Source organism: Epinephelus lanceolatus, chromosome 11, assembly GCF_041903045.1.
Source record: "Epinephelus lanceolatus isolate andai-2023 chromosome 11, ASM4190304v1, whole genome shotgun sequence".
In the NCBI taxonomy this organism is placed as follows: domain Eukaryota; kingdom Metazoa; phylum Chordata; class Actinopteri; order Perciformes; family Serranidae; genus Epinephelus; species Epinephelus lanceolatus.
In genome coordinates, this window is record NC_135744.1 from 3071537 (window position 1) to 3098058 (window position 26522).

Consider the following 26522-nt stretch of genomic DNA (forward strand, 5'->3'; position numbering starts at 1 on the left):
ACAACATGTTTATACTGACTGCCCTCCATTTTTTTTTCTATAGCAGATGCATGGTACATTGAAAGAACACCACGGGTGCGAGGCCATTCCTTCTGGGAAACAGAGGTGCTCCAGAAATTTCTGGAGAAAGACTGGTACCTCAACTTCAGAATGCCCTTGAGGTCTTCAACATACTGTGTGACCAGCTGCGCCCATACATCAACCCTCAAACCACTAACATGCTGGAACCAGTGCTGTTAGAGAAGAGGGTTGCAGTTACCATCTACAGGCTTGACAGTAATGTTGAGTTTCACGATGTTGCCAATCTGTTTGGTATTGGGGTCAGCATAGCCTGCAACATCTTCTGGGAAGTATGTGAGGCCCTGAGCAAACTCAGAAAGATTTATGTGAAGAGGCCAAAAACTGTCCCTGAAGTGAAAGCTATCATGACAGGTTTTGAGAAGAAGACAGGATTCCCCATGTGTGGTGGTGCTTTGAATGGCACACACATCCCTGTCATTGCCCCACAGAGCTATCCCACTGACTACTACAACAGAAAAGGATGGTACAGTGTTCTCCTTCAAGGACTTGTAGACCACACTTAGAAGTTCCTTGATTTCGATGTTGGCTGGCCTGGGAAGTGCCATGACGCATATGTTTTTGAGTGTTCCCGTCTGTGCCGCAAGCTGGAGGATGGCACTTTTTTCCCTCCAGTCACCAGGAACATCCAAGGGGTCAACATACCTGTCCTGATTGTGGCCGATTCTGCCTACAGCTTGACCAGCAACATAATGAAGCCATTCCCAGAGGGTACAGCGAGGGGACCAAGGGCAGCTTACAATGCCTGCTTGAGCCGTGCACGCATCCATGTCGAGCATGCATTTGGCCGCCTTAAGGGTCTCTGGCGATGCATCATGAAGAGAAATGATTTTCAAACAAAAAATGTTAAATACGTTGTATCAGCTTGCATAGTGTTGCACAACTTCTGTGAGATGCAGAATGTTGCCTACCAGGAACCCCAGGAAGACATGTTGGAGCAGCCAGAGGCAGGACGAAAGCAGCATGTTGCACCTGATGTTCCTGCTCTCTCCCCAGCAGAGCGCATCCGGGAGGCCTTGGTAGCTCATATCCACACAATGCAATCAAGACCCATGTGAGACTGAAAAAAAACTCAATTTATTGAGTGCAGACCATATTTCTGAACTTTACAATTCACATTCAGTTTCAAATTCTTTTTTTTTTTTTTTTAATTTTGTGGATTACTTTTTTTAAAAATTAGAACAATTTTGTTATAAAACTTTTCTCAGTTTACATAAAATTAAATACTTTCTTAAAAAAAAAACAAAATGTGCAAAAAATGCTTTCCTGTTCAAATAAAAAGGCACATTTGTAAACTTCAATTTCAACTTCGTTATAAAATAACTTGTTGGTTGTTTAAACTTTTTCCTCAACACATAAAAAATGTGCAAAATATTGCTCTCCTGTAGTTGAGAAATAAATAACACCAAAAACAAAAAACAGTGAACTGTCACAACTTAGGACTTGCATTTAAACAGTCAACCTGAATTTCTAATGTCTAAAAGACATGACATAATGCTTTCCTGCACAGTGATTAGGCACAAATAAAAAACTAGTTGGGTGAGTCATTATAGTAGTGCACCAGATGTGCTGCTGGAGCAGGGGGTCCAGGGGCTGTGGATGCTATGGGGCTTAAGTCCATGCTCTCAGCTGATGGACCTTGGTGAGGTGGTGGATAAGGGAAGTGTTGAGGCGCCATATAATGTGAGAAAAGGGGGTGGGGGCCTAAAGCACTGAAACAGCTGAAGCATTAACTCTGTTCTTTTTCGCTTTTCTGTCCTCTGTTTCCATCCTGTTCATTTCAAAATCAAGACGTTTCTTCTCCAGCTCCATTCTATTTTTCTCCACCTCTTTCTGCCATTTAAGCCGCCCCTTCTCGTAGTCATGGGTGTTGTCATTTTGTGCGAGATGGTCCAGACCCTTGTCCAGTGCCTCCATTATCTGTGTTTTTCGCGCCTTTCTTCGGCGATGTGCTATAAAAACAAAACATTTTTTGAGCAAACTGAATTGATAAAAACTATAAACAACAACAGGAAAAATAAATGCAGCAGTGATTCAATTAAATTTCCATTCCCTCTGCAACAATTTGGTTCCTCAAAGATCAATTTTTTAAAGATCAGTTTTGTTTATTTCAGCACATTTCAAAAGTGTATTGGATATGAATATGTGACTGAACTGATTCAGTCAGCATATTCACTCAGAAATAAGTGAATGTATGCAATATATGATTTTTTTATATGAACTCATTACAGAAATGTTATTTCCAATATATTTGATTCAAATTTCACAGAATGATGCAATTGAACTTCCACATCCAAAAAGATCAATACATCTTATAGAATTGACAAGAACATTACTAAATATCAGGGGTGGAAAGTAACGAGTTACATTTACTCTTGTTACTGTAATTGAGTAGTTTTTTGTGTACTTGTACTTTTTTGAGTAATTTTTAAAATCAGTAATTTTACTTTTACTTAAGTACATATTGTTGGAAGTAATTTACTTCACTACATTTTAAATAGCTTCTGTCACGAAGTAAAAAAAAACAAAAAAAAAACAATAGATGAACTTGCACTGCGTCTGCGTGCCAGTAACCGTCCATCTGATTGGCTCTGGACAACTGCAGCGCCAGAAGGTCAGAAACGTCAAGACGTTGGTGCCAGTGCCACAGAGGAGCTAACTTTAGCTAAAAGAGGATGGAGACGGATGGAGACGAGTGTGTGGTTGGAGACAAGTATGTCGATGGAGAAGGGTCGAATTTGGGACACAGAGACACGCACGGAGAACGTGAGGCCAATGTCTGGCCATACTTAAAGGACTTATTTGAGTTCAAGTCCGCGAATGAGAACAATTTCATCATGCAATGTAAACTTTGTATGCTGAAAGAGACGCAGCTATCCACCTACAAAAACTCTGCTTCCAACCTGCGCAAGCATGTACAGGTAAGATAACCTCACGTGAAGCTAAATAACGTTACATGCAATTAATCATGGATCCATGCAATTAATAACTTTACTCAATCATGGTATGCTAACGTCAGTGTTAGCAGCCGGCTTTATAGTGCTAGTTAACGTTAGCTTACTTGGTAGTAAAGCTAGTAAGCTTCATTTTAAACAATCAAATTTGACTCATTCCTTAATTTCACACAAAATTATGCTATTGCTATGATATGCGTTGAAATTGCTTATGAGTGTATTAACACATTGAAAAATGCACCAAAAAGTTATTAGGTTTTGGCTAATAAAAAATCTTCTAGTGTTGTTCTAATATTGGGTCTCTTTAAAATTAAATTAAAGAGTGTGGTCTAGACCTGCTCTATGTGTAAAGTGCCTTGAGATGACTGTTGTTGTGATTTGGCGCTATATAAATAAAGATTGATTGATTGATTGATAGATAGATAGATATATTGGTGAATGTTTTTCATTCAGTAATTTTATACAGTCAGGTCCATAATTATTTGGACAATGATACAGTTGTCGTCATTTTGGCTCTGTACACCACCACAATGGGTTTTAAATGAAACAATGAATACCTGCTTAAAGTGCAGACTCTCAGCTTTCATTTAAGGCTTTTTTCAAAAATGTAGTATGAACCGTGTAGGAATGACAACCATTTCTTCACACAGTCCCCCGACTTTAAGGGCTCATAAGTATTTGGACAAACTAACATAATCATCAATTAAACAGTCAGTTTTAATACTTGGTTGCAAATCCTTTACAGTCAATGACTGCCTGAAGTGTTGGACACATAAGCATCATCAGATGCTGGGTTTCTTCCCTGGTGATGCTCTGCCAGCCCTTTACTGCAGCCGTCTGCACTTCCTGCTTGTGTTTTGGATGTTTTGCCCTCAGTTTTGGCTTCAGCAAGAGAAACGCATGCTCAATTGGATTCAGGTCAGATGATATGACTTGGCCATTGCAGAACATTCCACTTCTTTGCCTTAAAAATGTCTTTGGTTGCTTTTGCAGTATGCTTCAGGTCAATGTCCAACTGCACTGTGAAGTATCGTCCAATGAGTTTTGAAGCATTTGGTTGAATCTGAGCAGATAATGGTGCCCCAAACACTTCAGCTTTCATCCTGATGCTCTTGTAAGCAAGACAAGACTTCACTAGAATAAATACAGAGAGTTTATCACAAGATGCAAACCATTGGTTAGCCTTAAAAATGGAAGGCCAGATTAGAGTTTGTCAAAAACCATCTAAAAAGCCTGTACAGTTGTGGAACAGCATACTATGGACAGATAAAACAAAGATCAACTACCAGAATGATGGGAAGAGAAGAGAAGGAAGAAGGGAAGGAACTGCTCATGATCCAACGCACACCACCTCATCAGTGAAGCATGGTGGAGGTACTGTTGTGTCATGGCCATGTATGGCTGCCAGTGGAACTGGTTCTCTTGTATTTATTGATGATGTGACTGCTGACAAGAGCAGCAGGATGAAAGCTGAAGTGTTTGGGGCTACATTATCTGCTCAGATTCAACCAAATGCTTCAAAACTCATTGGACGATGCTTCACAGTGCAGTTGGACATTGACCTGAAGCATACTGCAAAAGCAACCAAAGACATTTTTAAGGCAAAGAAGTGGAATGTTCTGCAATGGCCAAGTCATATCATCTGACCTGAATCCAACTGAGCATGCGTTTCTCTTGCTGAAGCCAAAATTGAGGGCAAAACACCCAAAACACAAGCAGGAAGTGCAGACGGCTACAGTAAAGGGCTGGCAGAGCATCACCAGGGAAGAAACCCAGCATCTGATGATGCCTATGTGTCCAACACTTCAGGCAGTCATTGACTGTAAAGGATTTGCAACCAAGTATTAAAACTGACTGTTTAATTGATGATTTTGTTAGTTTGTCCAAATACTTATGAGCCCTTAAAGTCGGGGGACTGTGTGAAGAAATGGTTGTCATTCCTACACAGTTCATACTACATTTTTGAAAAAAGCCTTAAATGAAAGCTGAGAGTCTGCACTTTAAGCAGGTATTCATTGTTTCATTTAAAACCCATTGTGGTGGTGTACAGAGCCAAAATGACGACAACTGTATCATTGTCCAAATAATTATGGACCTGACTGTATGCTGGATAAAACCAGGTGATCTGGGACCACACTTAAAGTCTGCCAGTGACCCATCCATGATATAGTCTACTCTTTCTCATTTCCAGACCCACTCTCCGGGCCAGAATACAGGCAGCTTCCACTCAAATGAAGAAGGCTGTGGTGTCACACCTCAGTGGAGTCAGTTATGTTGCAACTACCACCGATTGTTGGACAGCACACCAAAGAAGTTTCATAGGGGTCACCTGTCATTGGAAAGATGAAGAAACATTTGAGAGAAGATCCGCTGCACTTGCATGCCAGGGGTTGAGGGGGTCCCACACGTTCGATGTGCTAGCAGGTGCCCTTGATGACGTTCACTGTCAGTACTGGTTAAGGGGAAAAGTTGTAAGAACCACAACAGACAGCGGGTCAAATTTTATCAAAGCATTCAGCGTGTTTGGGGAGCAGAGCCCGTCCATGGAAGCCGAGTCAGACTCTTCTGAAGAAGAGCCCAAAGTCACCCATCAAGACATATTCAACATCCTGGAAGAAAACAACGGTCTTGAATACCAACTGCCTCCTCATCAAAGGTGCGCATGTCACCTGTTAAACTTAATCGCCACAACAGATGCTGCCAAGGCAGAAGAACAGAATGATACATACAAACGGCTATCACGTGCAGCCTTTGGGAAATGCCAAGGACTGTGGAACAAAACAGGTCGGTTGCACATGGCTGCAAAAACTGTGGAAGAAGAATGCAACCTCCAGTTCATACGGCCAAATCAAACATGGTGGAACTCCACATACATGGCTGTGGAGAGGATCATACAAATTATACACGAGAAGGGAGAGGGTGCCATCAGAAATGTCTGTGAGAAATTCAAGGTGAAAATGTGAGTACTCCTGAAATGGAATACATTATGTAAGCTCTATTCACAGTTTGAAATAATGACTCTCTCACACATTCTCCATTACATTTTCAATTACACCTTTTTCCATAAAACACAGAGGGTGAATAGTACATAAATACACACACATTGAGAGTACAGTCTGAATAGAACATGAGTGGACTTACTTGATATCATAAAAATAACCACAAAGTATCAATATTATTAGTAGTACTAGTGAGATGGGTAAATAAAGCATCTGATTGCTGGTAATCCTTAGTACAGAGTGGTTTGGCTTTGGGGTGTTGACTTGAATTTCTGACATTTTGTGAATTTTGGTTGTGGCAAACTCCTAATTTAAAACATAGTATTTATCTGTTTATATTTGCTTTATGTCATATAGGCTGAGTCCAGCTGAAATCGCCTTCTTGACCCAGTACTGCACCGTGATGAAGCCTGTGACGAAGGCATTAAACATCCTTCAGTCAGAGACGAACACACACATGGGATGGCTGCTGCCAGTGATCTTCCAGTTAGAAGCAAAACTTGGACGACTGGAAGTATCCTGCAAGTTGTGCCTACCACTAATCAGAGCCATTCAGGTTGGTGTCCAGAAGCACTTTGGTGGGATGATGGGAGACCCTGAACTGATAGCTGCAGCAATCCTTCTGCCAAAATTCAAGACCATTTGGACTGAGAAAGCCAACGTCACAGAAGCAGGTATGATTTTCATCACTTATTATTATTAAAGGTATCATTTGGATTATTAATGGGGGATGTATAAACTACATATAGTCAGTGTATCACCTACTGTAGATGCTGGTCACCTCACACAAAGTTTGGAGAAGAGGAGTCTCCACTTCTTCAGCATAGAAGCAAAGCAGTGTACTGCTGTGCACAGGGCCAGCAGCAAAACATTTTTGCCCCCTTTAAGAAGGCTTAGTCCAATATCATATATGCAACAAAATAATGAGCCTGTCTACATGAATGTAGAAAATGTTTTGGTTTTTGTAATGGCAACATTATGATGAATTAAGTTGCCACATAAATGAAAGCCTAAATGTCTGATATATTCTATGTGTTTTGTGTGTATTTGTCACTTAACACAGGTTTGGCCTATGTGAAGCACCACATTGAGCTCATGACAGAGGATGAGATGGAGCATGTCGGCCACTCATCAGATGAGGACGATTTCTTCTCATCACTGAAGTCCAAAAAGTCAAAAGGCACAAGTGAGCTAGATGGGTTTCTTGCCTGTGTTTCAGACAAAATGGACCTACTGAACTCTTTTCCTCTCAACAAAAAGCTCTCTCTCAAACTCAACATTGGCCTACCTGCTTCTGCTGCTTGTGAGCGCCTCTTCAGCTGTGCTGGACTGCTTTTCACTGCAAACCGAGCTAGAATGAACTCTACTAACTTTGAAAACCAGCTCCTGCTCAAACTAAATAGCAAGTTCACTGAGTAATTAAAATGAGGAACTGAAGCAGAGCAGGAGGAGAAAGAAACGGTGTAAAAAGTGCTTCAAAAAATCAGTCAAAAATCCTAGAAGAAGAAAGAATTGGCTTTCACTTGGAGATGGTTCATCCAGAGATCTATGATTTTTAGACTTGAGGTTTGACTGAGTGTTTTTGGAGTGTTTTCGAGATGTTTTCCATATGTTTCTGTTGGTTATCAGTGAAAAGACTCAGTGAAAAGACAGATTTATTTGTGCAGCTTTTGATACATGTGTATCTCTGTACACCTGAATATGCAACAGGTACGTCGGTGCAACTTGAAAACAATGATACTATTTCTGATTATTATTTCTGACTCACCTGATGGTGCCGAGTCCTGAAAACCAGCTCCTGTTCAAACTAAAAAGCAAGTTCATTGAGTAATTAAGGAGGAACTGTAATCTGGATCTATCTGTGATCTATGTGTTTTCTTTAATAAAAAAGTGAGTTTGAGCTTTGTGTATGTTTTTGTACTTTTTTATTGCATGGGGAGAGATTATACACCCCCCCAAGAAGTAACTAAGTAACTTTTACTCTGAGTACATTTTAAATGAGCTACTTTTTACTTTTACTTGAGTAGATTTTTACACCAGTACTTTTACTTTTACTTAAGTAAAATTTCATCGAGGTAACAGTACTTTTACTTGAGTAGATTTTTTTGGTACTCTTTCCACCCCTGCTAAATATCAGAGCTCACCTTGTGGCTTTGGTTCAACAGTAGGTGGAGGTGGTGCTTTGAGCCCAGAGTCTTCACTGGCTGCATCATCCTCAGCATCATTTTCCCTTGAGGTGTCTGACAGAAGCTCAGTGCTCCCAGATCCACCTGCTGAGCACAGACAAAATTGGGCAAGGTCACTCAGTAATCATCTGATGATTCTTCTATTGTTTTTTCATTGAGCTATAGAAGATAAGCTACATAAACATATAAATTAACAGCACAATATAGTGTTACAACATTACACTGTCTACAGGCCTACTGTAAAATATTGTTGTACTTACAACACTCAGATGCCTCATCTTCTGAACTCCCCCCGTTATCCATCCTGATTTCCCCGGTGTTGTTCATAGGTCTGCAACCTGAAAACACAATTGAAAACAAAAGTAAAGCTAACGTACTTTACAACAGATTAATAAGTGGCATTTTGATAACTTTAAACATTAGTCAAATTGCCATTCTGCTTGTCAGGTAGCAAACTGCTAAACATGTTACGAGCGTCACATCATTACGTTATCATTAACGTAAAGTCAAATTAACATTAACACTAGCATAAGCTAACGAGCTAACTGCTAGCCGCTAGCAGCTACCTTGCTAACTGTCGCAGCTGAACCACAATTTTATGACTGAATTTTATGACTTACCTAAAACCGCGTTGAGTTCTTCAAAGTAAGGACACTTGATGGACTCTGATCCGGTCCTCTTGTTGTTTTTGAGGCAGTCACGGTACTTTCTTTGAAGGTAGTCCAACCTTTCTCTGACTTTGATCCAGTCTCTGACGTCCTGTATAGACGGGCACTGGAGCAGGAGTTCTTTGTGGATATTTTCCCAAACGGTGTGATTGTGCACCATTTCGTCAAATTGCCTCTGGTAATGTGGCTCACCCCACACAGCAATTTTTTTTTTTTTTTTTTTTCTTCTCCCACTTGTCTGCATTGGTCTTCATAGCTTAGCGCCACTAAAGGGTGTAAGCTTCTTGTGAAGATTGATGCACTGTTAATCTTGCAGTCAAGTATTTTCATCATCTTGGCCGTAATGTCAGTAAATTCGAGAGGTACCCAGCTGCAGACATGATGGCGGACATGGGCGCCGCCATATATCCAATCCATACCGGAAGTCCATACCGGAAGTTGGTCTGTGTGTATTATTCGCCGAACAAGAAGAGGTAGAGAACAACGGAGAAGACGAAGAGAAGAATGCAAACAATACACGCACGACTAAGAGAAAGAGCGGTAAGGGAACAAGTCTTTTAATTATTAGAATTAGACAACTTTATTGTCATTGTACATTGTACAACGAAATTCTGTTTGGCACTTAGCACTAGCAGTACTAGCTAGTAGCTAGCACTAGCATAGACTACCAAGCCGCTGCGTTTATACGCGCCGTCATCTTCATTATCTTTTAACACGTGTGTTATATTCTCTAAGATGCAATTCTACGTAATGTATTGAATCATTAGGGGGACGTCTATGTGGGGAATCTCGGCATGCACAAATTACTACCACCGGATGGTGGGTTTAGCTACATTTGTTGTGTAAAAACAAGGGCATGATTGGTATTAACTTAACATTAGCTGCTCAAGGTCTGTTGTGCTCCCTTTCATCAATGTCTGTGTGTAAACAGTGTTAATGTTGGTCAGAGACTATTACTGCCGTCGCTTGATGTTTTGGTTAATTTAGATGTGTAGTTTGCAGCGGGGTTAATATGTGTTCCTCTGCTTTTTGGTGTGTTGTGGTGTAAAACATCTGTGCACACACTCACTGCACACAAGCCATTATTTTCCCCAATTTTTGGTTCGCCTGGTCTCCTTGTGTAGTAATACCTGTATAACCTCAACCCTGCACTGCTAAATCAAGTTCTATACATCTTTTTTTTCCTGGAGATATTCTATAAATAGTAATGAGAGTCGTCTCGTGGTATATGACATGAGCGATCCCCGAGGGTTAACTGGGTCAGATAAATAATGTATACATAGCCCCGGGTGTCTGCAAAAAATACATACATACATACATACATACATACATACATAAATAGCTGTAATGCCTCCTCCACCATGAGTCCTTTAGATTGGTAAAATATGGTTGATGTTCAGTATGTTTTCCAGCTATCAATGTTGATTGACTTCTCCTTTTTTCAGTTGCACCCCTCTATTTTGAGTGACAAAGCCAGTCTGGGGCACACAACCCTTTCACCATCCGAGTTTGGGTGTCCTCTCGAATTTAAAACCAAAAATGAGAGTGCAATCCAGAGGCACCTGAAAAACCATACGGAAAATGCAGTTCATTTCCATGGTTGTTGAGAAGTGTCTGTTTGAGATCATATACATCTACATTTAACAGTAATGTTTAATGATATTTGTTTGGGACAAAACAAGACATTTTAGGCTGCATCTTGGGATCTTGTGATTTGTGGAACAGTGGTTGACATTTTATACCATTTTCTTACATTTTATAGACCAAACAAATAGATTATTTTACTGTTTTTCCATTTTTTTTCTTTGTTTTTTTTCTACTTTTGAGATTGATATGGATATCTGGAATAAAAACCTGTTCACAAAAAAGAGAACTCCAAGTCTACTTCTTTATGTTGCCAGTACAACAGTGTAATATTGTGTTTACATGTGTTCCTGAAATATAAGAGAATACATCTGACAATATGACAATCTAATTATTACGTTCATTTAATAGTTAGTTACAATTAACCATACTGATGTAAGAGTAAGTATGACATTTGTTGTGTCCATGGTTTTCAGTTGTTTTGAATGACCTGATAGTAATCTGCATGTTGCAACTGTAGCCCAATAAATGAAAGTGCTCACCTTATTTAATCTTTGTTAAAAATTAATCCAACTAAAATTCATGTGTTTGCTCATTTTCTGCAATTTTTGTGGGTTTAACTTGTTGAGGTCAATGTTATTCCAAACAAAACATGATTGTATTTAAAATAATTGTTGAAATAATTGTATTATTATTATTAATATTATTATTATTTATTTTAATATATATATATATATATATATATATATATATATATATATATATATATATATATATATATGTATATATGTATGTATATAAATATTTATAATTGTTGGTTGCTTCAAAGTTTGTAAATTTATTGCTGAAATAAATAATATAAAAAAGACAGACTTAAAACCGACTTCTGGGGGAAAAAAACAAAAAAACCCTGTCTTCCGGTATGGACTTCCGGTATGGACTGGATATATGGCCGTGCCCTTGTCCGCCATCTTGTCTGCAGCTGGGTACTCTTGGTAAATTCAAGTAAAATACAGACTTCGCTTATCCCGTGCGAATGCACCGCAGGAAACACAGACATGGGGGGGTAATTTACAAATTACCAGACGTCCCCAGGTAATACTAATCCCGTGCGAATAGGGCTATTAATGTTAATAAACACCTTATTAATTTCATCTTAAAGGGTCTTATAGTGTCTTATAAAACAGGAATAAATGTGGTTATTATTTTATTACCCCTAATTAACCCCTATAAATTATAATTAATGTAAATAGACATCTTATTAATATTTAGTATAGGTTTATAAACTGTTACCAAAGTTTCTATTAAGTGCTTATAAAGCTCCTATAAGCAATAACAACTCAGTCAGTTATGCTGTAATAAACACTTAGTCTAGTCTTACTAATGTTAATAAGCATCTTATACCGTCTTATAAGTGCTCATTAACTGTAAATTTTTGCTTATTAAGCATTAATTAGCACTTATTAGAGTACCTTAATATAAAGTCTTACCAGACTAAATTTTACACAGGATTGCCAAATTTCTTAGTTTTGATGCAAGTGTTTGATGCAAGACTATGTGAGCCATACATCACCTCTACTGGTTTGACCGCACTCTCTAAGTTTGAACAGATCATTTTGGTCTTTGATTGATTGATTGATTGATTGATTAATTCGGTTTAGACTAAATCTTCCACTCCCAAGATTTGGCTTTCAGATTCAAGATTTCCTGTTCCACTGCTCCTTGGATTTGGCACAAGATAATTGACACACTTCATTAAAGACATCATCATAGAGTTCATAATAGAATGGCCGGAGTGAGAGGTGCTGCAAGCTACCATGCCAGTAAGTTTGCAGTTTGCAGTAATTGTGGACTGTTATGAAGTTTTCATTGGAAGGCCTTCAAATTTGCTGGCAAGAGCACAAACCTGGTCCAATTATAAACACCACAACAGATTGAAATTTCTCATTGGTATTGCTCCTCAAGGATATGTCACATACATCTCTCGTGCTTGGGGAGGGAGAGTGAGTGACAAGCAGATAACTGAAGAGAGTGGTATTCTGGAGAATTTGTTGCCGGGGGACAATGTTCTGGCAGACCGTGGCTTTAACATAGGTGAAAGTGTAGGATTTTTCTGTGCTTCAGTGAAGATGCCTGCTTTCACAAAAAGGAAGGATCAGCTATCTGCATATGAGGTTGAACAAACAAGAAAACTTGCTAATGTCCGTATTCATGTGGAAAGGATCATCGGATTAGTGAGAAGAAAATACCTAATTCTGCAGAGTAGGGCAATGCCCATTGAACACATGGCAGTAAAAGCAGGAGATTCATTGGCACTGATTGATAAGATAGGCGTTATTTGCTGTGCATTAACCAATCTTTCAGACTCTGTTGTTCCACTGGAGTGAGCAACTAATTCAGTTACTACTCACCCCCATGCCAATAGAAGGTCTGGTATAGTTTTTTGTTGTCTTGTTAAGGCACAGTTTGGAGAAGAGACAGCTAACACAGTTGAATGACTCTGGCCAAAACAATATAAGTGTTCGCAACTTTCTATTGCCTTTTATATACTGTACATGTACATGTGTTATTTGTCTCTTAACATAAATACATATTGTTATTAAACATATTATTGTTAAAATATTTCATACTTTCTTTAAAAATTTTGTCCTCCCTCCCTCCCTCCCTCCCCTCTTTCCTCCTTGACCCAGGGACAACAACACTTTTAACAAGACTGAAAACAAAAAATAATACAGTAATAACAAATAAATACAAGATTAACACGTTATTGTTCCTGGTTACGTTAGAACAATGTGTGTTTGTGACAATGGAGTTGTACTCAGAAACCTTTCAGCAGTGCCATATCGCCCAGAGTTCAGCATCAGGCAAAATCCAATCAAAGCTTAACCATACTGCTAGTCAGCCCTCTTTGCATCATATGTCAATTGTGGATGTCCTTACCTAGCCCTCAGTTTTCCCTAATCAATACCTTGTCGCAGCTGTAGAGAACTTGTGTGCCTCTGGGTAGCATATGGACTTGACCAAGGACTTTGATGGTTGTGAGAGACTAGTCTGTAGAACCTGCTTCAGTTTAGAGGCTGTTATTCTTCCTGCTCTTTGGCTGACCCAGGGTTTTGATGAGCTTTGGCTTCTGGTCTCCTCCTCTACTGCGTGGGCCTGGGACCGAGTAAGCTCTTCCAGTCTGAAATTCTCGCATGCTTTCTGCAACTCTGTTGGAAGTAGCTGCAGTGTCTCTGGGGTCCTATATGCAGTTAGCGGTTTAGGTAGTTTGCAAAAAGTCTCTGATCCTTGCTTCACTCTTGGACACTGGATTGTGGGACTTTCTGTTTGTTGCTTACCTGCAAAAATGGGAAGAGTACTGACAAATTTACCCTGATTACATTTAAAAAAAAACAAGACGGCAATCATTGCGAGCTGCTTTGGATCCGAGGTTGCCCAACCACACGAAATAATTATACGCCTCCAGACTCTTGTACACCTTCATTTGGCTTATGATGTAGTAGGAGGTCTGGAGGACGAGGTAATTTGTGATGTCTATCGCCTCCACACCAGGCAAGTCACATAAAAGATATGAAAAGTCGCTTTTCTTCGGCGTGTATGGATTGTATCCTATGTATTTGGCTATTTTTAGATTGTACCTGCTGCGTGCAGGCTCATGTAACACTTTCAAGTACTTGCTTTCCATCATTTCCAGTCACTGTTCTACTTCCTGCCCCGCACCTGAACTTCGCGCGTCATCAGAATCATGTGACTGAAAACCACCAATAGAAATAATGCGCTGTAGGAGCGAGTGGCACTGTACCAAGATGGCTGCCATGTAGGCGTGTTACTCCAATCAGCAGCAGCAGTCAACGCAGCGTCTATGTATATATGGCTGAAACAGTCCAACGTGAAATCGTTAGCACACACGAAGACATTTTTGCCAATTGAAGCCAGGACGTTTCCGTCATAAATAAAATTAATCCACTTCGCTCTGATGTCCTCTTTAGCTGAGTGGCAATGTAATGAGGAGTGAGCATTTGTGCATTCAACAACAGCACAGCTGTGCTTAGTTTTTAGGACCGAGGTGAAGTTAGGTTGACGTTGGATATTCAATGGATATTTGCATATATTTTGGGTTCAACAGGGATTTCCACCTCCCTCTCATTGGCAGAAAACAATGAGCAACACACACACACACACACACACACACACACACACACACTCACAAAAACACACTTTCTATTTTATAGAAATTTCCAAAAAAATTGATTGGGTTTTCTATGAAAAAAGTCTTTTTTTCTTCAATAGCTTTAACATTACTGGACCCAGACACCCCACACCAATGTAGAATGGTTCAGCCAAGTGGGCCTAATAAGGCACACCTCTTTTTAAATGAGTTTCATGTTCTTTCTATTTTATACAATTTTTTTAAACAAACGCCATTGGTTTTCTATGAAAAAGGGCATGAAACCCATTTATAAAGAGGTGTGCCTTATTAGGCCCACTTGGCCAAGTCATTCTACATTGGTGTGGGGTGTCTGGGTCCAGTAATGTCAAAGCTGTTGAAGAAAATAGACTTTTTTCACTGAAAACCAATGGAGTTTGTTTTTAAGAAAAATTGGTATAAAATAGAAAGAGCATTAAACCCATTTAAAAAGAGGTGTGCCTTATAAGGCCCACTTGGACAAACCATTCTACATTGGTGTGGGCTGTGTGACTCCAGTAATGTCAAAGCTAATAAAGAAAATAGACTTTTTTCGCTGAAAACCAATGGAGTTTGTTTTTAAAAAAAATGGTATAAAATAGAAAGAGTACTGAACCCATTTAAAAAGAGGTGTGCCTCATTAGGCCCACTTGGACAAACCATTCTTCATTGGTGTGGGGTGTCTGGGTCCAGTAATGTCAAAGATACTGAAAAAAAATAGACTTTTTTCACTAAAAACCAAATTATTTTTTTGGAAATTTCTCTACTTATGAGAGGGAGGTGGAAATCACTGTTGAACCCAAAATGAATATGCGAATATCCGTCGAATATCCAACGTCAAACTAAACTAACTTCACCTAGGTGTTTTAAGGTTAGCCATGGTCAGGGGCGGCGCCAGGAATTTTGGGCCCCATGAGAAAAAAATCACATTGGGCCCTCCCTGCGCAGCTGTTGTCACCACATCTCTAGGACCTAACTGACCCATTAAAAACTTCACATAACTCTAACTTTGAAGGCTTGCAGCTGTCTTGCTTCTTGTAGTTCAATACTACCAGTACAATATTTACTGTTAGTGAGTTGTACGTGCAACAGTCTGCATACAGTATGCATCACTATTTGATGTAAGATTAAAAGGCACCATAAAAAATGTGCTAAAGGCCATCTTTTACAGTCTAAATGTAATTTTTATTATAAAATGCCAAAATGGAAAATTGTCTTAACATTAATGATAGCCATAATTCAATCTAAATGACAAAATCTAACTGGATTATTTTATTATTGCCTGTAACTTTAATACAGGCTGAGTTAGATTACTTAAAGCCTTGGAAACACAGCTTGAAATAGTAAAAATGCATATATTATATCAAAGTCGAGTGTCTCATTAATCATCCACAAAAGTCTGAGTGAAAATAACCATTAATAACTATTAAAAAACCAAGTTTAAAAACAGCTCATTTTGCTGTTTAGACCACTTGCCAGGACAGAGTGGGCGTGGCAGATAACGCTCTGATTGACAGCTCCCTCGTTTTGATTGACATCTCCCTGGCTCAGCAATGGCTGCCACAAATTTAATCGAGCCGTACATGTTTGAGCCCTCTGATGATTCAGAGGATGAAGCAGAAGCTGAAAATGATTCCTTTCGGGTGGTCACTGAATGGTACGTTTCAAAATGTTTTGTGATTCATATTAATGTTACTTCGTAGAATAGTTAGCATAACTTTTACATGCAATGTTACGGCCAGGCTCCACCGGCTGCAAACGTATAGCGTAGCGTCACGGCGTATTGATTTGGGCTCCACTGACTGCATACGGAAGCGACACGTAGAGAAGCCAGCGGGGTTGTTTACCGTTTGCTGAGCCGAGAGGCTGCATGTAGGCTGCATGAAATTTAAAGCATTTTCCACCTAAATTATTACATATATTTGAGTTATCTACAAGTTTACTGTACTGTTTGTCATCAACGGGAGGCTAGCACTTTGCCTTTCTTCATTGAGATACGTTTTCATTGAAAACATAAATCTGCTCCGTTTTTCTGATAATAGCCTTTTTCATTCAAACACATCCAGTCTTAATAGATTAAATATGTCTTTACTCTGACACACACACCGACCGTCAAAGCGGGAGAGACCAGTGCTGGCCGGCCGTCTCTCTGGTGTTTTATTTAAGTATTGGCCCGCCTCGAATAATGTTCCCCTCCGGCTAAAATTGTGTTGTTTCCCGTAGCATCACCTCCGCGATTGGGGATATGTTTATGCGTAGCAAAGCTAACTACTTGGGGTTGGGGTTAGGGGTGAGGAAGGGTGCACATTACGTCCCCTCCCCGCGAGGCAACACGGGCACCGGGCCCGGGGGGCAAGCCCGGCCACTCACAAGCCGCCTCTTCCTGCAGCTCCACGAGCTGCCAAGGCTCGGATTGTCGGGGCTCTGGAGCCAGTCAACCTGATTCGAGTGCTGCTGGGAGCCCGCCCGAGGCAGAGCCTCCGCTGGGTCGCAGCCGAGCAGTTCAGCCAGTTTACGATCTGTATTTTCTAAACATCAGACTAGAAAGAGGAGTTGGCTCAGACTCAAAGAGGCAGATTTAGCTGGAGCAGAAAGGTTTTGTTGCGCTGCCACTGGGGGGCGAGATGAGACAACTGACTGATGATTTATGATTGCTTTGGAATTTATTGCATAATAAATCTCAGAGATAACCATGGCCAAATCAAACCCAATTTCAAGAATGCACAAAAACTTAAAAGACAGATATTTCGAATTTGGATGGAAACAGATTTCTAATTGTTTTACATGTTTAATATTATGTACATAAGACCCTAAATTACATAGTTAGAAGGCTATTGTGGATTTGGGTTTCCAGAGGCTTTAATGTTTCCAACAGTCCAGCATCCAGTACAGACAGTTGTAGGCTGTTTTTGTTTCATAATAATCATTACCTGGAAAAAGAATTTGTTTGAATTTCTGTCATTGAAAAATAATTCATTTTCTTTTTTGTAATGTTATAAAAAGAGCAAGAGAAAGTTATGGGGAGACAGGGCAGCTGCTTCTGACTCATCTGTTGTTGAGTCTGGTAAAATGGGCAGGGACAACTGATTTAATATGAATATCTTGCTAAACATTTCCCTGCACTGATTAAATGTAGGTTAAAAAGGAGTGAAATGTAGGCTAACACTAGTCTGTAGCTAGCGTATTTCATTATGGACATTAAGCTAAGAGGTTAATTTCTACCACTCACAGACTATAGGCTACCCACCTTTCTTGGAGAAAAACTAGGTCACATATTGACACCCTTTCTTTTGCCTCTCCTCTCTCCTTTCTCTCTTTCCTTTTTTGAAAACCGGATTTTCTGTTAGTACTAGGTAGCATGATGATGACTGTAACGTTCTAGTGCAACTGCTGACTGCTACTATGTTACTACCAAACCATTTCATGCAGATACAGGGGGGTGGTCAGTCAATATAGATGTTTACTGTTTGGTCAATGGGGATTTTTAACTTTTACTGCCAAAATCAAGTAAAAACAAAGAGATCATTGATTTTATTACTATATTTGAAAAAAAATCTTAATGATGATGGTATAATAATAATTTTATATTTATTTTTACCTATTTTTTGGAATTGTCCTAACTTTCCCCCCTATATGCCTCACTGGCCGTGATAGCAGTTCGTTCGTCGCTTACGAGAAAATACAGATGGTGTATCTTTCGCTCAGGTAGCTCTCTGTTCGTGGGTGGAGTTACTCCGTGTGAGGTCAGTACTATTACAATTAGCCGGCTAGTTATGAAACAAGCTGGCCAAAATCTGAAGGGCTCATTTAAAGACATATTTTCTAATATAGGGAGCTCCCAAAAATTGACTTGATTTTCTAATTTCACACTTGATGGGTGGGCAGGCACCCCAGATACCCAAATATGTATACAAGCACTGAAAAAGTGATTTTTCCATAATATCTCCCCTTTAAGACTTGTGATTACCCAACAGAGGATCCGTCTCATGAAGAGACTCCTGAAGAAAAGGGAAACAAAAACACACATAGTAGTTAGGGCCCGAGTGACGATGAAGTCGTCCGTGAGGACCCTATTGTAATTGCGCTGTTTATTATTATTATTTATTTATTATTAGGGCCCGAGCACCGACCGTAGGCCGGCGAAGGCCCTATTGAAACTGCTCCGTTTATTATTTGGGCCCGAGCACCTAGCGGTGCGAGGACCCTATTGAAATGCCAGGAATGTTTATTAGGGCCAATCGCGGTTTATTATTATTATCATTATTTATTAGGGCCCGAGCAACGACGAAGTCGTCCGTTAGGACCCTATTGTAATCGCGCTGTTTATTATTATTATTTATTTATTATTAGGGCCCGAGCGACGACAAAGTCGTCCGCAGAGGACCCTATTGAAATCGCGCTGTTTATTAGGGCCCGAGTGACGACAAAGTCGTCCGTGAGGACCCTATTGTAATCGTGCTGTTTATTAGGGCCCGAGTGACGACAAAGTCGTCCGTGAGGACCCTATTGTAATCGCGCTGTTTATTATTATTTATTTATTATTTATTAGGGCCCGAGTGACGACGAAGTCGTCTGCGGAGGACCCTATTGAAAACGCGCTGTTTATTATTATCATTATTATTATTAGGGCCTGAGCGACGACGAAGTCATCCGCGGAGGACCCTACTGAAATGGTGCTGTTTATTATTATTAGGGCCAGAGCGACGACTTGGTTGTCCGCGGAGGACCATATTGAAATTGCGCTGTTTATTAGGGCCCGAGCGACGACAAAGTCGTCCGAGGTCCCTATTGAATTCGCGGTGTTTATTGTTATTATTATTAGGGCCTGAGCGACGACCAAGTCATCTGCGGAGGACCCTATTGAAATCGCGCTGTTTATTATTAGGGCCCGAGCGACGACGAAGTTGTCCGAGGACCCTATTGAAATCGTGCTGTTTATTAGGGCCCGAGCAATGACGAAGTCGTCCGAGGACCCTATTGAAATCGTGCTGTTTATTATTATTATTATTCTTGCAACATTTCGTGTCCCAATTTCGCCCCTTTCCCAAATTTGAAAATGCTTCTAACTTTCCACGTTCGTCCAGCCACATCCGAAATTTGATATTTTTGGGCGGTTGCACATGGTCGGCGCAAAATCCTGAAATAGCGCCCCCTACAATTTTTTAAAATACCCTCCCCATTGGGGTTAGTTTGTCGTAGGCAAACGAAATTTGGTACACACATGTATCATACCGAGACGCACAAAAAAGTCTCTTAACGTCATGGTGAAATCCCAACAGGAAGTCGGCCATTTTGTTATGAATTTTTTCATTACGGCGATTTCCACAACTTACATTTGAACGAACTCCTCCTAGGGATTTCGTCCTATCGACTTCAAAGTTGGTACAGATCATCCTGAGAAAATGCTGATCAAAAGTTATTAAAAGCTTTTCTCTGTGTCAAGGAACGTGGCCGCTAGGACGTGACAAATTTTGGCAACTTTTCGTTTTCTTGCCATCGAATTTGGAACGGCTCTCCTGCCCACATACTTGATCTCAGCAGCTTCAAACTTGCTGGACATGATGATGGCTCCGCCCCGAATGCTAATAATATCCCACCTTACTCATAGCGCCCCCCAGTGGTAACAGGAAGTGACCAGTTTTTACTTTAACATGTACTAATGCCACAAACTTGACCGCATCAACTTCATTCCACTTCTAATGCATGCAGAACAAGTTGGTGAAGCTACCTTATGAACGCTGTGAAGCTACGTCTAATGGTGTCCATGTGGCGGCGTGGTGACTATCGATCCCTCACCACTAAATACGTTTGGCATTTTGATGGCTTCAACGACCTCATCTCCTCATGAAAATGGATACACAGGTCAAGAATGGCAAGCTCTTGCATCTGATAGGCGCGTCGCCCATGGGGGGGACAAAATGCCTGTTGGAACATGAAAATTGGTACACATGTGTATGTTGTCCAGACGCACATAAAAGTCTCTGGCACCAATGGTTTACTCCAAACAGGAAGTCAGCCATTTTGATTTTGACTTGTCATTTTGGCATGATTTCCACATGTTGTATTTTAACGAACTAGTTCTAGGGATTTCATTCAATCGACTTCAATTTTTTTACAGATCATCCAGAGACCATGCTGATCAAAAATTGTGCTCTGCATGTCTGTAGGTCAGAGTGTGGCTTTTTTTTATCCATCTCCATGCATGTTCAAGCAGCTCTCTCTCCCACATAATTCATCTAAACTGCTTCAAAATTTCTGTACATGATAAGAGCCTCGCCCTCAACGCCTCCAAATGCTCGTAGACAATTTGCTCATGGCGCCCCCTTGTGGAAACAGGAAATGCCATCTTTTACACTGACAAACGCCAACCTCAAGCTCCTGACCTGATCACCTACGTTTTGTGGCCACATGACAATCAAGTTGATGAATCTCCACAGGGACACACTTGTCCTGTCATGTTGCAGGCTGCCACGGTGGCGGCGACTTTTCATCCTTCACCACGGAACATCAACTTGGTATTAATCCTTAATGCATTGTCCGATTTGCTCGAAATTTCACGTGTGATGAGGGTCCACCCCTGAACGCACCTGGCCACATCTGGTTACGCTCGTAGCGCCACCTGGTGGATGAACGAAACATTGCGTTTTTTCGCTCCTGCCAGTTTTTTTCTCCCTTCTCGCTTCGCGCCACAGCCTCCACGTGCCTCAGGCCCCCACGGTTGCATGGGGGAGCGAGGGCCTGATCACAGCTGCTTGCAGCTTTCATTCGTGCCCGAGCGACGACGAAGTGGTCTGCGTAGGACCCTATTGTAATCACGCTGTATATTACTATTATTATTATTATGAACATGTAATCTCCAATTTGGCCTCTTTCCCAATTTCAAAAACTAACCAAAATTGGCACATGCGTTTGGTCTGGCGAAAAATTTGATATTTTGGCAGTGTTGTATGTGGATGGGGCCAAATGGCGACATAGCGCCCCCTAGAAAATTTTGTGCCTCAAGCCCCGTCTGTGAGTTTAACCTACACGCATGAAAATTGGTGGGCTCATAGAACATGCCAAGACGCACAAAAAATCCTCTTGGACCCATGCCGTAAACCCAACAGGAAGTCAGCCATTTTGATGTGTATGTTGTCCAGACGCACATAAAAGTCTCTCCCACCAATGGTCTACTCCAATCAGGAAGTCGCCATTTTGATTTTGACTTGTCATTTTGGCGTGATTTCCAGATGTTGTATTTTAACAAACTAGTCCTAGGGATTTCATCCAATCAACTTCAGTTTTTTTACAGATCATCCAGGGACCATGCTGATGAAAAGTTATTAAAAGCTTTTTTCTATGTCAAGTGGTGTGGCCGCTATGGCGCCTCCCTCGCCACCAAATATATTTGGCTTTTTGATGGCCTCAGCGACCTCATATCCTCATGAAAATTGACACACGGGTCAAGAATGGCGAGCTCTTACATTTGATAGGGGCGTCGCCCATGGGGGGGATAAAATGCCTCTATAGCGCCCCCTTGAAATTTTCGAAAAACCCCTCCCCATAGGATTTTTTTTGTAGTTGGAACATGAAAATTGGTACACATGTGTATGTTGTCCAGATGCACATAAAAGTCTCTGGCACCAATGCTCTACTCCAAACAGGAAGTCGCCCATTTTGATTTTGACTTGTCATTTTGGCGTGATTTCCACATGTTGTATTTTAACGAACTAGTCCTAGGGATTTCATCCCATCGACTACTAATTTTTTACAGATCATCCAGAGACCATGCTGATCAAAAGTTGTGCTCTGCATGTCTGTAGGTCAAAGGGCGTGGCTGCTATGGCACTGCCATTTTTGATCCATCGCCATGCATATTCAAGCAGCTCTCTCTCCCACATAATTCATCCAAACTGCTTCAAAATTTCTGTACATGATAAGAGCCCCACCCTCAACGCCTCCATATGCTCGTAGGCAATCTTGCTCATGCTGCCCCCTTGTGGAAACAGGAAATGCCCTATTGTACATCGACATTGTCCGATTTGCTCGAAACTTCACGTGTGATGAGAGTCCACCCCTGGACACACCTGCACACATTTAGTTACACTCCCAGTGCCCCTGGTGGATGAACGAAAAATTGCGTTTTTTCGCTCCTGCCAGGTTTTTTCTCCCTTATCACTTTGCGCCACAGCCCCCGTGTGCCTCAGGCCCCCACGGTTGCGTGGAGGAGCGAGGGCCCGATCCCAAATTCAAAAACTCATCAAAATTGGCACACGCTTTTGGTCTGGTAAAAAATTAGATATTTCAGCAGTGTTCTATGTGGACGGGGCCAAATGGCGACATAGTGCCCCCTAGAAAATTTCGTGCCTCGAGCCCCGCCTGTGAGTTTCACCTGCACGCATGAAAATGAGTGGGCTTATAGAACATTCCACGACGCGCAAAAAATCCTCTTGGACCCATGCTGTAAACCCAACAGGAAGTCGGCCATTTTGATTTGAATTTTTGACATGTTTGAACAAACTCCTCCTAGAGATGTCGTCCAATCGACTTCAAATTTGGCACAGATCATCCTGAGAACATGCTGATCAAAATTTATTAAAAGCTTTTCTCCATGCCAAGGGGCGTGGCCGCTAGGGCGTGACAAACTTTGGCGACTTTTCGTTTTCTTGCCATCGAATTTAGAACAGACCTCACGCCCACATACTTGATCTCAGCAGCTTCAAACTTGCTGGACAAGATGATGGCTCCGCCCTGAACGGCCAGATATATTAATATCCCACCTTACTCATAGTGCCCCCCGGTGGTAACAGGAAGTGTCCAGTTTTTACTTTAACATGTACTGATGACACAAACTTGACCGCATCAACTTCATTCCACTTCTAATGCATGCAGAACAAGTTGGTGAAGCTACCTTATGAACGCTGTGAAGCTACGTCTAATGGTGTCCATGTGGCAGTGTGGCGACTATCGATCCTGCGCCACTAAATACGTTTGGCTTTTTGATGGCTTCAGCGATCTCATATCCTCATGAAAATTGATACACAGGTCAAGAATGGCGAGCTCTTGCATCCGATAGGGGCCCCACCCATGGGGGGGACAAAATGCGTCTATAGCGCCCCCTTGAAATTTTCAAAAAACCCTCCCCATAGGGTTTTTTTGGAATAGGAACATGAAAATTGGTACATATGTGTACGTTGCCCAGACGCACAAAAAAGTCTCTGGCACCAATGGTCTACTCCAAACAGGAAGTTGGCCATTTTGATTTAAACAGTTCATTTTGGTGGCGATTTTGTGATTTCGACACCTTGTATTTTGACGAACTCCTCCTACAGATTTTGTCCAATCAACTTCAGGTTTGCTACAGATCACCCTGAGACCATGCAGATCAAAAGTTATTAAAAGCTTTTCTCTATGTCAAGGGGAGTGGTCGCTATGACGCTGCCCTCGCCATCGAATAGGTTTGGCTTTCTGATGGCTTCAATGGCCTCATCTCCTCATGAAAACTGATATACAGGTCAAGAATGGCGAGCTCTTGTATCTGATAGGTGCATTGCCCATGGGGGGGACAAAATGCCTCTATAGCGCCCCCTTGAAATTTTGAAAAACTCCTCCCCAGAGGGGTTTTTTTAGAGTAAGAACATATGTGTAAGTTGCCCAGACGCACAAAAAAGTCTCTGCCACCAATTCTGTACTCCAAACATGTTTATCTACTCAACAGGATGTTAGAAGACTGGATGTGTGGTAATCAGCATCTGTTGGTGGTAAAAGCTACTCAAGCTGAAATAGCGACTAGAAAACTTTTACTTTGTTTAATATGTGGAATATGAATCAAACCAAAGTGAGGAGCAATCATGGGTCTGTTTTGAAATTTCATGTTCACCCAATTATTAAAAACACTGAACAACATTTAATGACTTTCTCAAAGGCTAATATGAAAAGAAAGTGATAGGGATGTCCTGATCCGATATTCGGATCGGTATCGGCTGCCGATATTAGCAAAAAACGTGTATCAGCATCGGACTGGACTGCATGGAAAAATGCCGATCCAAGAACTCCGATCCAGTTTTTCACGGAATCCGATCCAGGTTTTCCGACCAGCCCAGTGCTCCATGATTCAAGCAGTACATTCCAGTGATCCGCTCCAGCTCTTACTATCAATCCACCAGGCCAGCATGCAGACGGCAGACACACACGGAGGGTAGGAATAGTAGCGGTCAATTTAGTTAACTGACTATTTGTTTTCTGCTCTGGTTTTTTGAGAGTGATATTTTTATTTGGTTTACACTCTTACTGTTTAAGTAAAGAGCACTGATGGCATTGTTTTGGGCACAATTAGTGAAACTGGAGTCATGGATGGACTTTTGTGTGTTTAAACAGTTGTACAATATTGTGTGTTTTTTTGTCCCCTCTGTTGGTCCCAGGAAACAGCAGCACCAGGCTTGCACTTACACTACTAAAATAACTGAAAAGGAAAGGCTGCATTGTTTGTTAAATGTCAACAATGTCTTCTGGTGCTAATCTATTTTTTACTTATTGGGGGGCCAAAGCACAAGTGTGTGGTGTCTTGCTGCTGTTTTAATTTCAATATTAGACATTTTAAAGATTTCTTGTGTTGATTTATTTTGTATTTATTAAGGAGCCAAAGCAGCCAAAGCAAACCAGCTATATTTTCTATTTAATGTTAATGTTCAAGTTTTAAGTTTGTTTATTTAACCCTGTTAACAATAAACAGGTCAGTTTCTCATACCAACTGTTGTGGATCATTCTACCTAACCCGATTAAGTAGTTGTTCTTGTTAGAGTAATATCGCTTGATCAAACCTTTTCTAACATGACTGACAACAAAATAAGTGAATATGTATAATCCGTGATTGGATCGGATCGGTATCAGCCAAAACTCAAGGCTGTAATATTGGTATCAGATCGGAAGTGGAAAAAGCTGGATCGGGACATCCCTAGAAAGTGATGTTACATTTAAAGGGATAGTTCGACATTTTGGCAAATTCGCCTATTGCCGTAATTCCTATGGTCATATGAGTAGGTACATTACCTTTAATTGTCAGTGCCTGCTGTTTTGAGATCGGTGGGACAGAGCTGCACGCTGAAATGGAGGTGAACGATACAGCCTGCTCTCTCCCTCAAAACTAATCAAATACACCATAAAATGACTCCAAAACGCTCTAGTGGAAAACACATGGCTTGCGCATTCCCCACGCTATGAAATAATAATGTATAAGTAAGTAACATTACGACACATGAAGCAAATACTCAGAACTACTTTCTTGAGTAAACCACTGGGCGGAGTGACACAGTGCGTACCTGACACAATGCCGTAGTTATTGCTTGTAGCCTTGCATTTACGGTATCGTCAGCTGGACACAGCAGAAAGTTAGAGAAAAGTTTATAGAGTGTTGTTGTAAATCATGGTTTGGTTGCGGTAACAAGCTGAAGACATGGAGCAGAGTGACGTTTCATGTAGTACCAACCAAAAATACAGACAGGATGAAACAATGGCTATTTGTGCTGGACATCGACCCCAACACGCCTGTGGAAACGGTCCGGAAAATGTTTGTTAGCTCCAGCCATTTTTTTACCGGAGGACTACGCTGAAAGGATGGAGTGCAGAAGCTCAGGAATGGTTCAAACAGTTTTCTTGAAAGATAGGCTACTGTCATACCATCTGTCGGCATCACAAAACGAGCAGACGTGGTAAGTGATCGTTGTTTTGCTCAGCAATCTCTACACTGTAACGTTACCTCCATGTTGAGTAACATTAGCCTACAACCCAAGCAATGGAAAACAAGGCTAAAATGCAAATGTCTCTTTGCCTCTTTTAATAACCGCAGGCCTCTTTTATAAACCGGAGGTGTTTATGTGACGTTTTGGCAT

At 41.0% G+C, this 26522-nt stretch overlaps 3 protein-coding genes across 3 annotated transcripts in view; 2 read left to right on the top strand and 1 right to left on the bottom strand.

The window, feature by feature from the left end:
• The window catches only part of LOC117265969 (galactosylgalactosylxylosylprotein 3-beta-glucuronosyltransferase 1-like), a 137151-nt gene that overhangs the window by 47263 nt on the left and 63366 nt on the right, over positions 1 to 26522 (top strand). The window lies entirely within an intron of this gene.
• LOC144464618 (uncharacterized) lies at positions 1005 to 11031 on the bottom strand. Its single transcript, XM_078172133.1, has 3 exons — positions 8478 to 11031; positions 8176 to 8304; positions 1005 to 2030 (listed from the first exon to the last, which is right to left on the bottom strand). Exons 1-3 carry the CDS (start codon positions 8542 to 8544, stop codon positions 1783 to 1785), a joined length of 444 nt encoding a protein of 147 aa, XP_078028259.1. The 5' UTR covers positions 8545 to 11031; the 3' UTR covers positions 1005 to 1782.
• On the top strand, positions 5368 to 7931 carry LOC144464619 (uncharacterized). The gene is made up of 2 exons (XM_078172134.1): positions 5368 to 6705; positions 7095 to 7931. The coding sequence occupies exons 1-2, from the start codon at positions 6378 to 6380 to the stop codon at positions 7448 to 7450; spliced, it is 684 nt and encodes a 227-aa protein (XP_078028260.1). The 5' UTR covers positions 5368 to 6377; the 3' UTR covers positions 7451 to 7931.

Bases quoted from the DNA above. Each gene is read 5' to 3' on its own strand.
- LOC144464618 (XM_078172133.1), bottom strand. From the start codon at position 8,544: ATGAACAACACCGGGGAAATCAGGATGGATAACGGGGGGAGTTCAGAA. The intron at 8,305-8,477 runs GTAAGTACAACA...GTCTGTGCTCAG, and splicing joins AGATGAGGCATCTGAGTGTT to CAGGTGGATCTGGGAGCACT. The intron at 2,031-8,175 runs GTGAGCTCTGAT...TTGTTTTTATAG, and splicing joins TGTTGAACCAAAGCCACAAG to CACATCGCCGAAGAAAGGCG.
- LOC144464619 (XM_078172134.1), top strand. From the start codon at position 6,378: ATGTCATATAGGCTGAGTCCAGCTGAAATCGCCTTCTTGACCCAGTAC. The intron at 6,706-7,094 runs GTATGATTTTCA...CACTTAACACAG, and splicing joins AGCCAACGTCACAGAAGCAG to GTTTGGCCTATGTGAAGCAC.